Here is a 17,242-nt window from a genome sequence, read left to right on the forward strand (position 1 = left end):
ATAGGACAAACAGGAAGACAGCTAACCATCCGTACCAATGAACACCAACTAGCCTTGAAACGTCACGACCAGCTATCCTTAGTAGCCACACACGCAGATGACAAGCAACATGAATTCGACTGGGACAACACTACCATTATAGGGCAAGCCAAACAGAGAACAGCCAGGGAATTCCTAGATGCATGGCACTCATCCACTGACTCTATCAACAAACACATCGACCTGGACCCAATATACCGGCCACTACAGCGGACAGCTGAAACTGACAACCGGAAGCGGCAGAGACAGGCCACTATAAATGCCGGAGGAAACATCACAGAAGTGCTTCACAGGAGGCTCCCAAGCACTGAGGATGTCACCTAGACAGGGGATGAAACGTTTTTGCAACACAAATTCCCAGCTCGGCGAATAGAACCACAACAACGAGCACCCGAGCTACAAATCTTCGCACAAACTTTGAATAGATAAGTCCCCTGGGCCAGATGGGATTCATCCTAGGAGTTTCTGGGAAGCCAGGGAAGAGATTGCTGAGCCTTTGGCTTTGATCTTTATGTCATCATTGTCTACAGGAATAGTACCAGAAGACTGGAGGATAGCAAATGTTGTTCCCTTGTTGAAGAAAGGGAGTAGAGACAACCCTAAAATTAAAGACCTGTGAGCCTTACTTCGGTTGTGGGTAAACTGATGGAAAAGGTTTATAATCATCTAGAAAGGAATAAGTTGATTAGGGAAAGTCAACACGGCTTTGTGAAGGGTAGGTCATGCCTCACAAACCTTATTGAGTTCTTTGGGAAGGTGACCAAACAGGTGGATGAGGGTAAAGCCGTTGGTGTGGTGTATATGGATTCCAGTGAGGTGTTTGATGCGGTTCCCCACAGTAGGTTACTGCACAAAATATGGAGGCATGGGATTGAGGGTGATTTATTGGTTTGGATTAGAAATTGTCTAGCTGAACTGAGACAAAGGGTGGTGGTTAATGGGAAATATTCATCCTGGAATTCAGTTACTAGTGGGGTACTGCAAGGATCTGTTTTGGGTCCACTGTAGTTTGTCATTTTTATATATGGCCTGGATGAGGGCATAGAAGGATGGGTTAGTAAATTTGTGGATCAATGGTGCTGGAAGAGCACAGCAATTCAGGCAGCATCGAGGAGCTTCAGCAAAATCGACGTTTCGGGCAGCAGCATCCGAGGAGCTTTGAAATCGACGTTTCGGGCAAAAGCCCTTCATCAGGACGAAGGGCTTTTGCCCGAAATGTCGATTTCGAAGCTCCTCAGATGCTGCCTGAACTGCTGTGCTCTTCCAGCACCACTGATCCAGAATCTGGTTTCCAGCATCTGCAGTCATTGTTTTTACCTGTATTGAATTCCTTTCAAATCTCCTGAATCTGCAGTTGTACAGGGCCCTGAGACCGCATCTGGAGTATTGTGTTCAGTTTTGGTCTCCAAATTTTAGGAAGGACATTCTGGCTATTGAGGGAGTGCAGCGTAGGCTCACAAGATCATTTCCCGGAATGGCAGGACTATCATATGATGAAAGATTGGAGCAACTGGGCTTGTATACACTTGAGTTTAGAAGGATGAGAGGGGATCTGATTGAGACATATAAGATTATTAAAGGATTGGACACTCTGGAGGCAGGAAGCATGTATCTGCTGATGGGTGAGTCCAGAACCAGAGGACACAGTTTAAAAATAAGGGGTAGGCCACTTAGCACAGAGTTGAGGAGAAACTTCTTCACCCAGAGAGTGATGGATATATGGAAAGCTCTGCCTAGAAGGCAGTGGAGGCCAAGTCTCTGGATACTTTCAAGAAAGAGATGGATAGAGCTCTTAAAAATAGTGGAATCAAGGGTTATGGGGATAAGGCAGGAGCAGGATACTGATTGTGGATGATCAGCCATGATCATAATGAATGGTGGTGCAGGCTCAAAGGGCCTACTCCTGCACCTATTGTCTAATTGCCTATTGTCTATTGTTCCCCATTTGGTAAGCCTTTCATTCCTGGGATCGTTCTTGTGAATCTCCCATGAACCCATTCCAGGACAATACATCTTTACTGAGGTATGGTGCCCAAAACTGCCACAATACTCTAAATGTAGTCTGATCAGAGCCTTATAAAGCCTCAGAAGTACATCACTGTTTTATATTCTAGTCCTTTCAAAATGAATGACAACACTGTATTTGTCTTCCTAACTACCGACTCAACCTTCAAGTTTACCTTAAGAGAAATCTGGACTCCCATGTCCCTTTGCACTTCAGATTTCTGAATTTTTTCACCATGTAGAAAATAGTCCATGCTTCTCTTCTTCCTACCAAAGTGCATGACCTCATACTTTCGCAAGTGATAGTTCATCTGCTACTTCTTTGCCCACTCTCCTAACCTGTCTAAATCTTTCTGCAGCCTCCTCGCCTTCTTAATGCTACCTGCCTTCCACCTATCTTTCTATCATCTGCAAACTTAGCCAGAATGCCCTCAGTTCCTACATTCAGATCATTAATCTATAAAGTGAAAAGTTATGGTCCCAACACCAACACTTGTGAAACACCACTAGTTACCGGCTTCCATCCTGAGAATGTCTCTGCATTCTGCGAGACAGCCAATCTTCTATCCATGGTAGTACCATGCTTCTAACACCATGGGCTCCCATCATGCTCTGCAGCTTCCTGTGTGGCATCTTATCAAAGATCTTCTGAAAGTCCATATAGATAACATCCATTGGTTCTCCTTGGTCTAATCCGCTCATTACCTCCTCAAAGAATTCTAGCAGACTTGTCAGGCATGACATCCCCTTGATGAAACCATACTGAGTTTGCCCTATTTTACCATGCACTTCCAAGTATTCAGAAATTTCATCCTTCACAATGGACTCCAAAATCTTACCAACGACTGAGGTCAGGCTGATCGGCCTATTATTTCCCGCATTTTGCCTTACTTCTTTCTTAAATAGCGGGGTTATATGAGCAATTTTCAAGTCCTCTGGGACCCTCCCTGAATCCAATGATATCTGAAATGGTTCTGCAACATACTCTATACTTCCCACTTGCATTCTGGATAATTCTGGATAGGAGCAAGTGTAACAGGGTAGTTATTATGGGGCCTTTCCAAATATTGACTGGAAATACGATAGTTCAAGTACTTTAGATGGGTCAGTTTTATTCCAATGTGTGTCAGGATAGTTTCCTGACACAGTATGTAGACAAGCCAGAGGTGAGGCCACATTAGATTTGGTACTGGGTAATGAACCTGGCCAGATGTTAGATTTGGAGGTAGGTGAGCACTTTGGTGATAGTGATCACAATTTGGTTATGTTTACTTTAGCGATGGAAAGGGATAGGTATATACCGTAGGGCAAGATTTATAAATGGGGGAAAGGTAATCATCATGCAATTAGGCAAGATTTAGGATGCATAGGATGGGGAAGGAAACTGCAGGGGATGGACACAATTGAAATGTGGAGCTTTTTCAAGGAACAGCTACTGCATTTCCTTGATAAGTGTGTACCTGTCAGGCAGGGAGGAAGTGGTCGAGTGAGGGAGCCATGATTTACTAAGGAAGTTGAATCTCTTGTCAAGAGGAAGACAAGGCTTATATTAGGATGAGACATGAAGGATCAGTTAGGGTGCTTGAGAGTTACAGGTTAGCCAAGAAAGACCTAAAGAGAGAACTAAGAAGAGCCAGGAGGCGACATGAGAAGTAGTTGGCAAATTGGATCAAGGAAAACCCTAAAACTTTCCATAGGTATATCAGAAATAAAAGAATGACTAGAGTAAGATTAAGGCCAATCAATGACAGTGGTAGGAAGTTGTGCGTGGAGTCTGAGGAGATAGGAGAAGCGCTAAACGAATATTTATTGTTGGTATTCACACTGGAAAAAGACAATGTTGTCAAGAAGAATACTGAGATCCAGGCTACTAGACTCAACGAGATTGAGGTTCGCAAGGACAAGGTGTTAGCAATTCTGGAAAGTGTGAAAATAGATAAACTCCCTGGGCTGGATGGGATTTATCCTAGAATTCTCTGGGAAGCCAGGGAGGAGATTGCCGAGCCTTTGGCTTTGATCTTAATGTTGTAATTGTCTACAGGAAAAGTGCCAGAAGACTGGATCATAGCAAATGTGCCCTTGTTCAAGAAGGGGAGTAGAGACAACCCTGGTAATTATAGACCAGTGAGCCCTACTTCAGTTGTGGGTAAAGTGTTGGAAAATGTTATAAGAGATAGGATTTATAATCATCCAGAGAGGAACACATTGAATAGGGATAGGTAACATGGTTTTGTGAAGGTTAGTTCGTGCCTCACAAACCTTTTGAGTTCTGTGAGATGGTGAACAAACGGGTAGATGAGGGTAAAGCAGTTGATGTGTTATATCTGGATTTCAGTAAAGTGTTTGATAAGGTTCCCCATGGTCGGTTATTACACAAAATATGGAGGCATGGGATTAAGGGTGATTTAGCGGTTTGCATCAGAAATTGGCTAGCTGAAAAAAGACAGAGGGTAGTGGTTGATGGGAAATGTTCATCCTGGAGTTCATTTACTAATGGTGTACTACAAGGATCAGCTTTGGGGTCACTGTTTTTGTCATTTTTATAAATGACCTAGATGGGGCTGTAGAAGGATGGGTTAATAAATTTGCGGATAACACTCAGGTCAGTAGAGTTGTGTATAGTGCGGAAGGATGTTGCAGTTTACAGATGGTCTTAGGTAAGCTGCAGAGCTGGGCTGAAAGGTGGCAAATAGAATTTCATGTGGAGAAGTGTGAGGTGATTTGTTTTGAAAAGAGTAACAGGAATTTAGAATATTGGGCTAATGGTGAGATTCTTGGTAGTGCAGATGAATATAGGGATCTCAGTGTCCATGTACATAGATCTCTGAAAGTTGTCACCCAGGTTGATAGGACTGTTAAGAAAGCTTTTATTGGTAGAGGGATTGAATTTCGGAGCCACGAGGTCATGCTGCAGCTGTACAAAACTCTGGTGCAGCCACACTTAGATTATTGCGTACAGTTCTGGTCACCGCATTTTAGGAAGGATGTGGAAGCTTTGGAAAGGGTTCAGAGGACATTTACTACGATGTTGCCTGATATGGAGGGAAGGTCTTTACGAGGAAATGTTGAGGGACTTGAGGCTGTTTTCTTTGGAAAGAAGAACATTGAGAGTTGACTTAGTTGAGATATATAAGATAATCAGATAGGGTGGACAGTGAGAGCCTTTTTCTGAGGATGGTAATACCTAGAATGAGGAGACATAGCTTTAAATTGAGGAGTGTTAGATATAGGGGAGATGTCAGAGGTAGTTTCTTTACTCAGAGTTTTAGGGGCATGGATTGCACTACCTGCAACAGTAGTAGACTTGCCAATCTTAGGGCATTTAAGTGGTCATTAGATAAACATATGGATGAAAATGGAATAACATAGGTTAGAGAGGCTTCAGATTGGTTCCACAGGTCAGTGCAACATCAAGGGCCGAAGGGCCTGTACTGTGTAATGTTCTATGTTCTATGCATTTGATCTTCCAAAATGCATCATCTCACATGTGTTTGGATTAAACTCTATGTTCCATTTCTCTGCCCAAGTCTCCAGCCTGTCTCTATCCTGTAGTATCCTCTGGCAATTCTCCCACTATCCACATCCCCCCCAACCTTTGTGACACCTGCAAACTTACTCATCAGGCCAACGACATTCTCCTCCAAATTATTAATGTATATTATGAACAACAGGGCACTCAGCACTGATCCCTGCAGAAGATCACTGGTCACAGACCTCTAGTCAAAAAACACCCTTACACTGCTATTTTCTGCCTTCTATGACTCAGTCTGTTCTGTATCCAACTTACTAGTTCACTATGGATCTCATGTGACGTCAGCTTTTAGACAAGCCTGCCATGACGGACTTTGTCAAAGGCCTTGCAAAAGTCCTTGTAAACCACATCCATCACCCTGACCTCACCATTCATCTTTGTTTTTTTCCGCAAAAAACTCAGTCAAGTTTATGAGACAAGACCTTCTCCACACAAAGCCTTGTTACCTATCTCTAATAAGTCCATATTTTTCAAAATGTAACTAAATCCTATTCCCAAGAATCTTCTCCAATGATTTCCCTGCCACTGATATAAGGCTCAGCACATCGTAGTTTCCCAGATTATCCCTGTTCCTCTCCTTCAACAATAGAATAAAGTTGGTTATTCTCCAGTCATCTCATACCTCCCCTCTGACTAAAGAGGATACAAAGTTTTTGTACAAGGTCTCTGCAATTTCCTTATCTGCCTCCCTCAGCATTCTGGGATAGATCCCATCAGGTTGTGGGTCTTATCTATCTTAATAATTTTCAAAACACCCAACATCACCTCTTTTTTTAATATTGACATGCCATAGAATATCAATATACCCCTCTGGAATCACACCGTCCACCAAGTCCATTTCTTTTGTGAACACTGATGCAAATTTAACATTAAGGACCTCATCCAATTCTTCTGGCTCCATACATAATTTCCCTGCTTCGTCCTTACATGGTTGTATGCTTTCCCAAGATATCTTCTTGATCCTTATGTATGTACAAAACATCTTGGGATTTTCCTTAATCCTGTTTGTCAAAGATATTTCTTGGTCCCCTTTAGCCCTCCTAAAATTCCTTGTTTGAGTTCATTCCTGCTATCTTTGTATTCTTCAAGGGCTTTGTCTTTCTTCTGTTTCCTAAACTTTACATATGCCGCCTTTTTCTTTTTGACTAAGATCCCAATTTCTCTGGTCATCTCAGATTTGAGATCCTTGCCATACTTTTCCTTCATTTTCACAGGAACATGCTGGTCCTGAACTCTAATCAACTGGCCTTGAAAAGATTCTCACATGCCAGGTGTGGATTTAGCCTCAAACAGCTATCCCCAATCTGAAATAACTCCACAGAGTCCGGTATCCCATTACCAAGTCACCCTTTATTTACACAAGAACAGTCCTTCTCTCCAGTACTTCAGAGTCAGCTCTCAGAGTGCCAGAATCTCTGACACATCTTTTTAATCTGTCAGCCAGGACTCCCTGATTGGGTTTGTTAATCTAGTCCAATCAGAGAACTCATATTATATGAGATCCAGCTGGTTGACCTCATGATAATCACTATGGACTCTACATTTTCCTGTTCCGGCCTAAAATTGTGGTAGTTAGCCTTTCCCCAGTTTACAACCTTCACAGTGGACTACTCTTATCTTCATCCATAAGTAGTTTAGAACTGATAGAATTATGGCCACTATTGACAAAATGTTACACCACTGAAACTTCAAAAACCTAATTGGGCTCATTCCTGAATAATGGGTCTCGTATGGCCCCTTCCCTATTTGGACTATTTACATATTTTTTCAAGAAACCATCCTGGACACACCTAACAAATTCTCTCCATCTGAGCCCTGACACTAAGCAAGTCCCAGTCAATATAGGGAGAATTAAAATCACACACCATAACAACCCTGTTTTATTTACATTTTTCCACAATCTGTCCACATATCTGTTTCTCTATCTGCCACTGGTTGTTGGGAGGGCTGTAGTACAGCACCATTAAAGAGGTTGTACCTTTCCTATTCCTGAGCTCTACCCATATTGGCCTTACTGGATGAGTCCTCCCTCAGTACAGCTGTGGTATTCTCCTGTATTAGTAACACATATTCTGCATAGATTGGGAGGAAAGCCCACCTCCCAACCCTCATCCTCATCACATTCTACAGAGAATTTATTGAGAGTATCCTGAGCTGCTGCATGACTGTTTGGTTCAGGAATTGCTCAGTCTCGGATCATAAGACCCTACAATGGTTCGTGAGGACAGCTAAGAAGATCATTGGGGTATCTATTCCCTCCATTATAGACATTATACCATACCTTGCATCAGAAAGGCTAAGAGCATTGTGGAAGACCCTACACACCCCTCACTCAAACTCTTCTCCCTCCTGCCATCTGGCAGAAGTTTCTGGAACATTTGGTCTCTCATGGCCAGACTGCAACAGTTTCTTTTCCCAAGTCATCAGGCTCCTTAACACTGTAAGATCAGACTCTTTTCCAGCTGAAATTCTTTGTGCGACTTTGAATTGCTGTTAGAACAATGTCAATGAATTAGCATTCTTTTATTACACGGTAATTTGTGTGTTTTGCATTTCTATGCAATTTATGGTGCCCTTTGCATGATAATGTAGCACCTTGGTCCTGGAGGAAATCTGTCTCATTTTTTTACTGTACCAATATATGATAGAAATAACGAATGAAGTCTACTCTACTCTACAACTCACCCAAATCTTTGACACCCCCTCTACCTCACCAGAAACATCTAAATTCCAGAACGTTAAGCTGCAAGCTTTGTTCCGTTCTCAACTTCAAGTCTCTGCAATAGCTACAACATCATAGTTTTATGCATTAATCCAAGCTCTAAATTCATCTTCCTTACCTGCCATACTCCTTGCATTGAAAATAATACACCAAGACCGCCAGTCCTGCCACATTCAGTAACCTCTCCCTGTCTCTTCTTCCTCTTAGCCTTAATCTCTGATGATTGCTCAGTCATTTTACTTGCTGACCGACTGCTCTGGTTCTTGGTTTAAACTATCCCAATTGGCACTGGCAAATCTCCCTAAGTGCAACCTATCCTTCTTGTACAGGTCCCACCTGCCCCCCAAGACATCCCAATGATCCATATACCTGAAGCATTCCCTCCTGAACCAACTCTTTAGTCATGTATTTCACTGTTCTATCTTCCTATTCCTAGTCTCACTGGCACATGGCATAGGAAGTAATCCTGAAATTACAACCCTATAGGTCCTGCTTTTCAACTTCTTGCCTAATTCCCTGAACTTCCTTGGCATGATCTCATCTTTCTTCACCTGTGTCATTATTACCAATACAGACAATAACCTTTGGCTGCTGGGGAATCTTTGACCTGGCACTGGGGAATCAACACATGATGATTTAAAAAACCTACTGTTTCTTCTGTCCAATAATGCTACAAGCTTGAGAATGCTTAGTCTCAAAATATAAATCCCTTTTACATTCCACTCATCATTAGAAAGTTGAATGACACTCCCCCTTTCTCGGTGTCTGTTCAAGTTTTTATGTTGTTTTTGGGGCATTCAGAAAGAAACTTCTTGGTACAGAACACCTAGTAACTGACCTCGATTATAAAAGATTGTTCAATCCAAAAATCCAATTCACTCAGAAAACTTGTATACCATATACGGTATACTCGAGTAGTAGTCAAATCTTTTGAATTTATGGAGCCTACATGGATACTACCTCTGAGGGGCTTAAATTCATGCCTGTCATTAGCAGAAGCCCAACTGATTTGTAAACGAATAAAGAGAGAAAAAAAGCTAATTATGGTAATTCTGAAAACCTGGAGCAGAGCGGAACAGCCAGAGGACTGGAAGATCAGGAACGGAACGGAACAACAGCAGATTGGAAAGCTGGAGCGGGATGTGACATCCGGCACACTGACTCAAACATTGACCTGTTATCTGCGAAGAACTAGGGTCAACTTTTACATGAGATATATGGAAACTTCCAGGTTATTTGGCCAAAAAAGGGAGTTGACTTTAACATAAGATCGACCATTACTCAAGTATATATTGTAATTGCTGAAAATGTGTTGCTGGAAATTCGCAGCAAGTCAGGCAGCATCCAAGGAACAGGAGAATCGACGTTTCGGGCATAAGCCCTTCTTCAGGAATCCTGAAGAAGGGCTTATGCCCGAAACATCGATTCTTCTGTTCCTTGGATGCTGTCTGACCTGCTACGAATTTCCAGCAACACATTTTCAGCTCTGATCTCCAGCATCTGCAGCCCTCACTTTCTCCTCCTATATATTGTAATTGTCTCCAAATATGATCTCCACTTATTTATCTCCCAAGGGACATTGCATCAAACCACTTCTTAGCCCCCAAAAATGATCAAGGAAAATAACAGATCAGCCATTCATTCTGACTCAGGGATTTTCAGAAGTTTTTTAACAGTCAAGAAGATTCAGAACTTGAAACAGAAATTGCTGGAAAAGCTCAGCAAATCTGGCAGTGTCTGTGGAGAGAAATAGTTAATACCTCAGGTTCAATGACCCTTCCAGCGATTTCTGTTTTTGTTTCTGATTTCTGGCATTCACAGTCCTTTTGGTTTTTATTTTGAATTCAGAACCAGTTGAGTGTAATCTTTAATTAATATGCAAGAGAGATGTACAACTGATTTATACACACCCAAAGAGACAGGCTCAAAAGAATGGGTTTCTTGCAGTTCTGGAGACAGGATTGTGCAGACTCCATTCAAATTTTCACTGTTCTTACTAAGCCTTTTCTGATGTTGTCGACACACCTGTAACATTATTATAGTTGTTAACTCTCAGTCATTATCACAGTAAAATCCATATTATAATGATGTATTTTAACTGGGTTCTTTACTGTTCCAACAATGTGATGAGTCCCTCAGCTAACCATAAAAATGAGGCTGAGGAAGAGTAACAGAAAGCATAAATTCAACATAATAGGCAATTAAAGCACAGTAAAAGGCAATTCAGACTATTGTATTGTGTCAATTCTATTGTAGAGATCTTTAACTTATTCTAGTCCTCTGACAGTGTAGGAGTGAGAGAGGATTGTGGTGAGATAGCAGTGTGGAGGCACAGGGATCGAAAGATCAAGCCCAGTGTGGGACAGAGATCGTGCCTGAGTGGGGAAAGCCCACCGTGGAGCGACTGCAGGACCATAGCTAAAGAAGGGCTGTGATTTGTAACTTTTAACTTTATTTCTTGTTTACTGCTTTATACTGACAAGAACCGTAATGTTGAACTTTTAACTTATTTCTTTATTTTTCTACTCATTAACTAAGATTTGTACCTAGGTACCTTATACCTAAGATGGCACTGTGTGGTAACATTGTAGACTTTTGACTGTACTCCTGTATCACTGCACTTGAGTACACGTAAAAACAAAACCTAATTCTAGTTCTAATTTGCCTGTAATCCTGACATTTTTTCCTTCTAGTATGAAAAATTACATGGAAGTTAAAGCACAGAAACAGGAAATTCACTTCAGCCAAAGCAACAAAAACAGAAATTGGTAGAAAAACCCAGCAGATCTGGCAACATCTGCGGAGAGGAATCTGAGTTGATCGTTCAGGTCCAGTGACTCTTCTCAAGGACCTCTAGCATCCGCAATTCTTGTCATTTTGTAATTCAGGCTAGCCTACATTTAATATTTGGTGTACTTGTAGCACCAATTCCCTTTGCTCCTTGAATTTAATCAATCTCTGGGTGATGGAGTGTAAGGAGTGAAGACTGGCAAAACCAATGTCTTTCTGCCATCATATCTAACCAAAAAAAAGATCTGTGAGCCGGATTGACAAGGTGACTAATCTTTTTTTCCCCTCTGTTTTAGTTTTCAGTACGCTCGTTGGGAATTTAGAGTAGTGGAAATGGAGGTTTGGGCAGTTGAATGTTCCTCCTGCAGAATGTGGGAGGTATGGGTCACCACCAATGTATCCTGCTAACTGCATCGGCGGGGAGTGCACCCAACTTCAGCTCCTCAAAACCCCGTTAGGGAACCGAAGCTGGAGTTGGATGAACTTTGGATCATTTGGGAGGCAGAGGGGGTTATTGAGAGGAGTTACAGGGAGGTAGTCACACCGCAGGTACAAAAAGGAAGTAGATGGGTTACTGTTAGGGGAGGGAAAGGGAGCTGGTAGGCAGTGCAGGGATCCCCTGTGGACGTACCCCTCAACAACAAGCATACCGTTTTGAATACTGTTGGGGGGATGACTTACCAGGGGTAAGCAATGGGGCACAGGTCTCTGGAACAGAGTCTGTCCCTGTTTCTCAGAAGGGGAAGAGGAGCACCGCGTTAGTCATTGGGGACTTCAAAGTTAGGGGGACAGACAGGAGGGTCTGTGGGAATGACAGACTCACAATTGGTGTGTTGCCTCCCAGGTGCCAGGATTCGTGATGTTTCTGATCATGTTTTTGGGATCCTTGTGGGGGAGAGGGAGCAGCCCCAGGTCGTGGTCCACATAGGTAGGAAGACAGATGGGGATTTTATGCAGAAATTCAGGGAGCTAGGGTGAAAGCTTAGAGCTACGATAAACTGAATTATTATCTCTGGTTTGTTGCCCGTGCCATGTGCTAGCGAGCCGAGGAATAGGGAGAGAGAGAGAGGAGTTGAACACGTGGCTCGAGAGAGGGTTTTGGATTGCTGGATATTGGGGCTCTTTCTGGGGTAGGTGGGGTCTCTACAAACAGGATGGTCAACACCTGAACCAGAGGGGTATCAATATCTTTGGGGGAGGGGAAATTTGCTAATGCTCTTTGGGTGGGTTGAAACTAATTCAGCAGGGGGATTGGAACGCAAACTGTAGTTTGAGTATACAGGAGGATGAGAGGAGGGAGATCCAACGTAAGGTTTCAGGGTTGCAAGAGGGCACCAGCAAGCAAGAGTGAAGTGTATCCATTTCAACACTTGGTGCATCCAGAATAAGGTGGGTGAACTTGCAGCATGGGTTGGTGCCTGGGATTTCGATGTTGTGGCCAATTCAGAGACATAGGTAGAGTAGGGACAGGAATGGTTGCTGCACATTCAAGGACTTAAATGTTTCAGTAAAAACAGAGAAAATGGTAAAAGAGATGGCGGTGTGGCATTGTTAATCAAGGACAGTATTACAGCTGCAGAAAGGACGTTTGAGGACTCATCAACTGAGGTAGTATGGACTGAGATTAGAAACAGGAAAGGGGACGTCATCCTGTTGGGAGTTTCTGTAGGTCTCCAAATAGCTCCAGAGATTTAGAGGAAAGGATAACAAGGATGATTCTCGATAGGAGCAAGAATGACAGGGCAGTTGTTATGGGGGAACTTCAACTTCCCAAGTATTGACTGGGAACACAATGGTTCAAGTACTTCAGGCTGGTCAGTCTTTGTTCATTGGGTGTAGGTGGATTTTCTGACACAGTATGTAGACAGGCCAACAAGGGGCAAGGCCACATTAGATTTGGTACTGGGTAATGAACCCCGCCAGGTATTAGATTTGGAGGTAGGTGAACACTTTGGTAACAGTGACCACAATTCACTTATGTTTTAACTCTAGTGATGGAAAGGGATTGGTATACACCGCAGGGCAAGAACTCCAGCTGGGGGAAAGGCAATTACAATGCAATTAGACAAGATTTAAGATGCACAGGATGAGGAAGGAAAGTGCAGGGCATGGGCACAATAGAAATGTAGAGCTTATTCAAGAAACAGCCACTGTCAGTCCTTGTTAAGTATGTACTTGTCAGACAGGGAGGAGGTTGTCAAGCGCACGAGCGGGATTTATGAAGGAAGTTGATTTTCTTGTCAAGAGGAAGAAGAAGGCATGTTCGGATGAGATGTGAAGGTTCAGTTAGGGTGATTGAGAGTTACAAGGTAGCCAGGAAGGACCTAAAGAGAGAGCTAAGATGAGCGAGATGGGGACATGAGAAGTTATTGGCGGGTAGGATCAGGGAAAACTCTAAAGCTTTCTTTAGGTATATAAGGGATAAAAGAAAGACTAGAGTAAGATTAGGGCCACTCAAGGATAGCAGTGGGAAGTTGTGCATGGAGTCAGAGGAGATAGGGAAAGCACTAAATGAATATTTTTCATCAGTATTCACACTGGAAAAAGACAATGTTGTCAAGGAGAATACTGAGAAACAGGCTACCAGACTAGATGGGATTGAGGTTCACAAGGAGGAGGTGTTAGAAATTCTGTGTGAAAAAAGAAATGTCCCCTGGGCCAGATGGAAATTATCCTAGGATTCTCTGGGAAGCCAGGGAGGAGATTACAGAGCCTTTGGCTTTGATCTTTATGTTCTCATTGTCTACGGGAATAGTGCCAAAAGACTGGAAGATAGCAAATGTTGTCCCCTTGTTCAAGAAGGGGAGTACATACAACCCTGGCAATTATAGACCAGTGAGCCTTACTTTGGTTGTGGGAGAAATGTTGGAAAAGGTTATAAGAGCTAGGATTTATAATCATCTAGAGAGGAGTAAGTTGATTAGGGATAGTCAACACAGTTTTGTGAAGGGTAAGTCATGCCTCACAAACCTTATTGAGTTCTTTGAGGTGGCCAAACAGATGGATGAGGGTAAAGCTGTTGATATGGTTTGTTCGGATCTCTGTAAGGTGTTTTATAACGTTCCCCATGGTAGACTACTGCACAAAATAGAGAGGCATGGGATTGAAGGTGATTTAGAAGTCTGGATCAGAAATTGGCTAGCTGAAAGAAGACAGAAGGTGGTGGCTGATAGGAAATGTTCATCCTGAAGTTCAGTTATTAGTGGTGTACTGTTTTGGGTCCAGTGCTGTTTGTCATTTTTATAAACGACCTGGATGAGGGCGTAGAAGGATGGGTTGGTAAATTTGCGGATGACACTAAGGTCGGTGGAGTTGTGGATAGTGCTGAAGGATGTTGTAGGTTACAGAGGGACACAGAGATAAGCTGCAGAGCTGGGCTGAGAGGTGGCAAATGGGGTTTAATGCAGAAAAGTGTGAGATGATTCACTTTGGAAGGAGTAACAGGAATGCAGAGTACTGGGTGAATGATAAGATTCTTGATCGTGGAGATGAGCATAGAGATCTCAACGTCCAAGTACACACATCCCTCAAAGTTACCACCCAGATTGATAGGGCTGTTAAGAAGGCAAATGGTATGTTAGCTTTTATTAGTAGAGGGATTGAGTTTCGGAACCATGAGATCATGCTGCAGCTGTACGAACCTCTGGTGTGGCCACACTTGGAGTATTGCATATAGTTCTGATCACCACACTGTAGGAAGGATGTGGAAGGTTTGGAAAGGGTTCAGAGAAGATTTACTAGAATGTTGCCTGGTATGGAAGGGGAGGTCTTGCGAGAAAAGCTGAGGGACTTGAGGCTGTTTTCATGAGAGAGAAGAATGTTAAGAGGTGACTTAATTGAGACATATAAGAAAATCAGAGGGTTAGATCAGGTGGACAGTGAGATTCTTTTTCCTCAGACGGTGATGGCTAGCATGAGGGGACATAGCTTCAAAATGAGGAGTGATCAGATATAGGACAGATATCAGAGGTAGTTTCTTTACTCAGAGAGTAGTAGGGGCGTGGATCACCGCCTGCAATAGTAGTAGACTCGCCCACTTTACAGGCATTTAAATGGTCATTGGATAGGCATATGGATGAGAATGGAATAGTTTAGGTTAGATGGGCTTCAGGTTGATTTCACAGGGCAGTGTAACATTGAGGGCTGAAGGGTCTGTACTGCGCTGTAATATTCCATGTTCTATTTGAAAATAGAAAACTTTATCAAAAGGATGTGGACACTTTGGAGAGGGTGCAGAGAAGGTTTACGAGGATGTTGCCTGTTATGGACGGTGCTAACTATGAAGAGAAGTTGAGTAGGTTAGATTCATTATAAAAAAGGAAATTGAGGGGGGACCTGATTAAAGTCTACAAAATCATCAAGGGTATAGACAGGGTAGATAGAGATTTTTCCCAGGATGAAGGATTCAATAACGAGAGGTCACGCTTTCAAGGTGAGAGGTGAAAAATTTAAGGGGAATACACGCTGCATGTACTTTACACAGAGGATGCTAGGTGCCTGGACTGCATTGTTAGCAGAGGTAGTCGAGGCAGGCACGGTAGATGCATTTAAGATGTGTTTGGACAGATGCATGAGTAGATGGAGAGCAGAGTGATACAGATGTTCAGGAATTGGGCAATAGGTTTAGACAGTGGATTTAGATCGGCTCAGGCTTGGAGGGCTGAAGGGCCTGTTCCTGGGCTGTAAATTTTCTTTGTTCTTTGAAGTAAAAGCTGATGGATAGACCAGACAGAATGAGTCCAACTAAGCCATTTTTTAAAATAATTAATTCATAGGAATTAGGTGTTGTTAGCTGGGTCATCATTTTTTGCCCATCATTAATTTCCCTTAAGAAGGTGGTGGTGAACTGTCTTCTTAATTTGCTGCAATCCCCGTAGAGCAGGAAGACCCAAATTTCTGTAAGGGAGGAAGTTATTGTTGTGGATATGTTCGCCAAGCTGGGAAGTTGATTTGTCCCCTGTCTTGGTGACATCTTCAGTGCTTTGGAGCCTCTTGTGAAGAGCTGCTGTACTGTGCCTTCTGGAATTTATTTGGTTCTGTTCTTGCTGCTTCCAGTTGCCGATTCCAATTGTTCATTGTAGTGGCTGGTATATTAGGTCTGAGTCTTTGTGCTTGTTGATGGAGTACTTGGATGAGTGCCATGCTACTAGAAATTCTCTGGCCATCCTTTGTTTGGTTTGTCCTATGATAGTTGTGTTGTCCCAGTTGAATTTGTGGTCCTGTCATCTGTGTGTCTGTGTGGCTACTACAGACAGCTGGTCGTGGCATTCAGTGGCTCGTTGGTGTTTGTGAATGCAGATTGCTAATTGTCTGCCAGTTTGTCCTGTGTAGTGTTTCATGCAGTCTTTGCATGGAATCTTGTAAATTACTTGCACATAATGGGCACAGGTCTTTCATCCTGGTGAGTTGTTGTCTGAGTGTGGCTGTCAGTTTATGGACTGTCAGGAATAAAAGAATGACTAGGGTAGGAATAGGTCCAGTCAAGGATAGTAGTGGGAAGTTGCGTGTGGAAATGAAGAGATTGGGGAGACACTGAATGAATACTTTTCGTCAGTATTCACTCAGGAACAGGACATTGTTGCCGATGTGAATACTGAGTCACAATTAAGTAGAATGAATGGCTTTGAGGTATGTAGGGAAGAGGTGTTGGAAATTCTGGAAAGGGTGAAAATAGATAAGTCCCCTGGCCCTGATGGCATTTATCCTAGGATTCTCTGAGAAGCAAGGGAGGAGATTGCAGAGCCATTGACCTTGATTTTTATGTCCTCGTTGTCTACAGGAATAATGCCAGAAGAATGGATGTGGTTCCCTTGTTCAAGAAGGGGAGTAGGGATAACCCTAGTAACTATAGGCCGATGAGTCTCACTTCTGTTGTGGGCAAAGTCTTAGAGAGAATTGTAAGGGAGAGGATGTATGAACATCTGGATAGGAATAATGTAAACAAGGATAGTCAGCATGGTTTTGTGAAGGGAAGGTCGTGCCTCACAAACCTTAATGAATTCTTTGAGAAGGTGACTAAGAGGTAGGCGAGGGTAAAGCGGTAGATGTGGTGTATATGGATTTTAGTAAGGCGTCTGATAAGGTTCCCCATGGTAGGCTACTGCAGAAAATACGGAGATATGGCATTGAGGGTGAGTTGGAGGTTTGGACTAGGA

General features: G+C 42.8%; 1 protein-coding gene across 3 annotated transcripts in view; it reads right to left on the reverse strand.

Annotated features, from left to right (window-relative positions):
- LOC122561888 (integrin alpha-E-like) overlaps positions 1–17,242 on the reverse strand; it is a 354,449-nt gene that overhangs the window by 274,930 nt on the left and 62,277 nt on the right. For all 3 annotated transcript variants that reach the window (XR_006315137.1, XM_043714220.1, XM_043714221.1), the window contains one exon: positions 10,208–10,322. Coding sequence is in view for 2 of the 3 variants with exons in the window: in XM_043714220.1 (XP_043570155.1) it covers positions 10,208–10,322 (115 nt within the window). In the remaining variant the exon portion in view is untranslated. The remainder of the gene's footprint in view (positions 1–10,207; positions 10,323–17,242) is intronic.

Source organism: Chiloscyllium plagiosum, chromosome 23, assembly GCF_004010195.1.
Source record: "Chiloscyllium plagiosum isolate BGI_BamShark_2017 chromosome 23, ASM401019v2, whole genome shotgun sequence".
NCBI lineage: Eukaryota > Metazoa > Chordata > Chondrichthyes > Orectolobiformes > Hemiscylliidae > Chiloscyllium > Chiloscyllium plagiosum.